The sequence below is a fragment of the Macrotis lagotis genome, chromosome 3, assembly GCF_037893015.1.
Source record: "Macrotis lagotis isolate mMagLag1 chromosome 3, bilby.v1.9.chrom.fasta, whole genome shotgun sequence".
NCBI lineage: Eukaryota > Metazoa > Chordata > Mammalia > Peramelemorphia > Peramelidae > Macrotis > Macrotis lagotis.
In genome coordinates, this window is record NC_133660.1 from 294909845 (window position 1) to 294914811 (window position 4967).

At 48.9% G+C, this 4967-nt stretch overlaps 1 protein-coding gene across 1 annotated transcript; it reads right to left on the reverse strand.

Moving 5' to 3' along the window:
• Positions 1-377: 377 nt before the first annotated feature.
• LRRC55 (leucine rich repeat containing 55) lies at positions 378-4586 on the reverse strand. The gene is made up of 2 exons (XM_074227740.1): positions 3884-4586; positions 378-613 (listed from the first exon to the last, which is right to left on the reverse strand). The coding sequence occupies exons 1-2, from the start codon at positions 4584-4586 to the stop codon at positions 378-380; spliced, it is 939 nt and encodes a 312-aa protein (XP_074083841.1).
• Positions 4587-4967: the final 381 nt, after the last annotated feature.

The window sequence follows — 4967 nt, forward strand, 5'->3', positions numbered from 1 at the left end:
TCTTTTAAGTTGACTACAATTGATGGAGAAATGAAAGAGAGTGGCAAAAACCAGGAAAGTGTGTTCTCTCTTGGTGGCAGTAGCCAAGTGGGAGGAAGCCTAATGGGCTTGAAGGAGGCTGGTATGGGAAAGGGTTGTCATTGAGGATTTCTAAGCTTTTAGCCTTCAGGAGTCAGCAAAGCTAATAGCTGGAAGATTGACTTTCAGGTTGGCAGAGTATTGGCATCATCTCCTGATGACTAATCTTATAGTATTGACAGTGGTTGGCAATGCCTGGAGGGGGGAACCATGGTATGTGATCTCCTCATCCTTGCTAGCCTAGCAATTGTTGGTCATAGCAGCACTTAGCAACATAGAGGAAGACCAGGGAAACCAAGTCAGATCTCTTCCTCTTCGCTTGCCTTGTTCCAGCGGTGGCAACAGTTAGCCGTGATCCCCAGGAGAAAATTGGTGGCCACAGACGCGATGGAGACCACAAAGCCCACGAAGGCAATAAATAGGTAATCATCCAGCGTCAAGGTGAGGTGACAAGCTTTGAAGCTTTCCTCTGTGAGGGAGAACAGTGGGGCACCCTCCACTTCTGGGGGACCCCGGCACTCGGCCAACTGGGAATCTGCAACAGAAAAATCAGAGAAGCCTTTTGTTCATAGGGAGAGAGTAGATCCCCTAATCTCTGAGGACAATGCCCCAGTCTTGCTTCTCTGGCTCAGCCTCTATTAGGGTCTCCCTGAGGATAAGGCTTGTTATATGTCAGCTAGATGTCTCATGGCAAAGTGTTGTCATCTTTAGCCAGGTCTGCGGTTAAGGAGCAAATTTTGAGTTGCCTTTGGCTTCCTCATGGGAAGGAGCCTCCTGTAAACAAACCTTCACAGAGAATTGGCACATGACTACCTTGGTGCACCATCCCCTAACATCATCATGTTAACTTTTCCTATATGGAGACATCCAGATCAAGAATCCTGCCCCACACTCTCAGCCCACTGTGGTCACTCCATGAAGGGTCTTTGTTGGCATCAATAACCCTAGATTAAAAAAAAAACCCTTCATATAACAAGTCACCAATTGATTCACATGATCCTTCTGGGGAGTGGTTTAGGGTCATTATCCTTAGAGCTGGCCATCACTGGGTCATCTGTATTGGGCAAAGCTATATTATGGGGATCAGGTCAGGGGATGTGACAAGAAGGAAAAATGGAAGGCCAGAAAGAAAGGGAAACAGAATTTCAAGTTCAGTGGCATGAGGGAGTGTGGGACTGGGGTCTGAGTTCCAATCTTATTTCTTCCACCGATTCACTTGAACTTGCCTAAGTCATCTGGACCTTTTCTAATCTGGCTTTCTCCATTTGTATAATTAGTCAGGCACTGTGCCATAGTGGATAGTGTTGGACTTGGCAAAGCCAAGAAGATCTGGGTTCAAATCCTACCTTTGCTACATGCTAGCTATGGGACACTGGGCAAGCCTTTCAACTTCTCTGATCCTCAGTTTCCTCTTCTGTAAACTGAGGAACTTCTATTAGATGATATTTAGGACCTTTTCTTAAATCTATGATCTTATAATGAAAAAGAGACTGATAATTTCTAAGAACTTTCTGGGCTCTAGAATTCTAAAATATTTATAAAGTTCTTAGCAAGTTTCTGGCCTAGGGTAGGCATTGAATGCAAACTTGTTCCTTTCCCACTCTTCTCTTTGCAAGCTCTTGTGGTCAGGAAGGGCAGAAATCAAATAAAGGAAAGAAAAAGTGTGATTTTTTTTTATTACTTCTCCAATAAGTGCTAAACACCTATTTTTTTGTCTCTTCTTCCATGAATTTTGGAACATTACAGGAAATGGCCTCCTAGGATTGTGCAGAATTTGAAATGACTCCATCCATCCTTTCTCTCTCTGGGTCCCATAATGCATCCCCATTAATGCTTGGCCAGGCACCTGAACTTCATTTGTGGGTTCTCCAGTTATTTTTAGTCCTGAAGGAGTTCCTTCCCACAGCTCTGTGGAAGAGATGTAGTCGTGACCCACGGCCCCCCAAACTATTCTGGTCCTGGGCCCACCCACACCCACACCCACACCTCAGCCCTCCTCCGGCTCCCCTTGAATTTTCCCTATTCCTCTGCCCTTTTCCAGTGGGCTCCCTGGGCCACCCTGCAGGAAAGGCATATCCATACTCATATGCCATATCCTACTGTTTTGGCCATTGAAATACAGTGACCTGCTGGGATTAGCCTCTCTGTATAGAATCCTGCTATTTCAGAATGTCTCGGGTTTGGCTATGATTGGAAGCTGCATTTACAGATGGACTCAGCTAGCACTTCAATATGGTGTTTTTCTAGACCCCTTCCAGCCCTAGATCCTAGAGAAACTGGGAATCAACTTGGACTTTGTGTTCACTTTTTAATTTTTTGACTTCCCAAACCCCAGTCTCATGCCCCGTAAAATTTTGCCCAAGTCTCCTGAGATCCTTTTGATGATAATATCATCTAGCATTTCTATAGCCCTTTAAGACTGACTAAGTGATTTACATGCATTATCTCAGTTAATCTTTACCACAATCCTGTGAGAGAGGTGATTAAATTCTCCATGTTATACAGATGGGGAAATTGAGGTAAGGAGGAGGTTACATGACTTGCTCTTTGATCATACTACTTTTGTGAGAAAGGATTCCTGACTCTTAAGTCCAACATTCTTCCCACCACTCGGCTTGGCTGCCAACTGTGCCCTCAAAACCTTAGGCAATATGGGAAGAGTGGGAATAGCAATGGTCTTGGATCTGGAGCTTTTGGGTTCGATGCCAATTCCAACACTTCCTAAATGGGAGACCCTGAATCCCAGTTTTCCCCTCATCTTTGAAATGGGGTGCTAACATGCCAATCAGCTCATTGGGCTGCTGTGAAAAAAGTGCACATGGGAGCTAATCTGTTTATTACCGAGAATATAATAACTTCTCTTTGTTTGGAGCAAAGTCTAAGGAATCATAATGGCAGCAATAATCAACCTCATATTCCTATGGCATTTTAAATCCAATACTCAGAAACTTTGGGGAGAGTTTTTTGTCGTGTCTTCTCTCTGGTCCTGGTTTTCTTTCCATTGTCCTTAATCCACAGATGTGCAAAGGAAAGAAGGCTGCAGTAGGAGTCAGGGGGCTGAACTGAAATCCTGGTTCTGCCACTTACCCTATGCAGCCTTGAGGAAGTCACCTTTCCTCTCTGGGGCTCAGCTTCTTTCTTGGTAAAATGAAGGAGTTGGAGAAAATGACGTTTAAATTCTCTTTCAGTTCTCAATCTATGATTTTTAGGACTGTTTGCATCAGGTAAATGAATTCACAGCCCATGATCTGTTAACTTTTTGTTGTTTTTTTTGCAGGGCAATGGGGTTAAATGACTTGGCCAAGGTCACACAGCTAGGTGATTATGAAGTGTCTGAGGCTGCATTTGAACTCAGGTTCTCCTGACTCCAGGGTCCCTTGGTGTGCTGCTGAGCTGCCCTGTGAACTTGGTTTTTTATCTCGATAGTTGTATTTTAATAGAGTAGGTTTCCTTCGGAATGTTATGTGCACTGAAGCACATTATTCTGAGAAGGGGTTAATAGACTTCCCCAGACTTTATCAGTACACACACACACACACACACACACACACACACACACACACACACACACAGGCTTGCAGCTGGGGGCCCTTTTCCAGAGCACCGAGTTTCAAATCAGCAGCTCCATCTCTTCTAGTGATCACTTAGGTGACTGTGGAAAAGTCCCTTCCCTTCTCCGGCCCTGGGACCGAAGGGGCTGCCTAAGGTCCCCTGTACCTTAAGTCTGATGATCATATGATCTCCCCTCCCTCTTCCTCCAAGACATCGTGGTCCCTCCCCCAAGCCCTGATGGCCCGTCTCCTACCTGCCGTGCAGCGCTGGATCTTATTTCTCAGCCACTTCAGGAGGGGCTCCATGGTGCAGCCACATACCCAGGGGTTCCCTCCAATCTGCAGGGTCACTAGCCCAGGAAGGCCCTCCAGGGCCTCGAGGCTGAGGAAGGCCAGGCCTCCAAAGCTGAGGTCAAGCTCTCGGAGCTGGGCCAGACCCTGGAAGGCCTGTGGGTGGACTTTTCTCAGCCAAGGGTTGTGGCTCAGGTCAATGCGAACCAGGCCTTGAGCCTCGAGGAACATGTCTGCAGGGATGTGGCTGAGGTTGTTGTAACTCAAGTCCAAGTGGGCCAGTCTCTTAGCATGGAGGAAGAGCCCGGGGGGCAGCTCTACCAGGGAGTTGTTCCGCAGGTCCAGTGCCCGGAGCTCGCCATAGCAGGTAAGGTAGCCCGGTGGGACGGTGGCGATGCGATTGTGGGCAAGGCTGAGGTTTCGAGTGTCCAGTGGGAGGTCGGGAGGCACAGAAAAAAGGCGCTGGCTGCTGCAGTCGACCACTTGGCTGCGACAGGCACACAGGACCGGGCAGCTGGTGACCGCGTCGGCCAGGGCCAGCCCCGTCGCCAGGAGGAGTGAGGCCAGGAGCAGGGCCGGCTTGGGAGAGCAGGGCCGGAGCAGCTGGGCCCAGAGGGGCCCCATGTCAGTCCTCTGCCAGCAGCAGCATGGCCCCGAGGAGCCCATCACCCTGGCTCTCAGAGAAGAGTCACTGGGCCAAGAAGGCAGCTACATGGTGGCCAGGGTCTGGGGGAGGTGGGGCTTCTGCCCATGGACTCTCATTGGCTCTGGCCAGCCTGGGGGCCTGGGAAGCATGAGAGGGCTCCCCAGGTGAGAAGCACCAGGAGGCTTCCTTTGGTGGCACCTGCTGGGGGCGCGGGGAGGCTCAGCCAAGGCTCCTGGGCTTTGGGGAAGAGGATCAAGACTGGAGAAACCCAGGGAGACGTCCGGTGGGACCAGTTGGTGGCAGTCTTTGAAGCGATGGCCCCAAATCCTCTGGGCCATGGAAAATCATCAAAGATCACGAGCTATTCTTGGTCCCCGTGTCTGACTGGGGGAATGGGAGGG

Excerpts from the sequence above, each read along its gene's own strand:
- LRRC55 (XM_074227740.1), bottom strand. The coding sequence starts at position 4,586 with ATGGGCTCCTCGGGGCCATGCTGCTGCTGGCAGAGGACTGACATGGGG. Across the intron at positions 614-3,883 it reads GATCCAGCGCTGCACGGCAG|ATTCCCAGTTGGCCGAGTGC; the intron begins GTAGGAGACGGG and ends TTTCTGTTGCAG.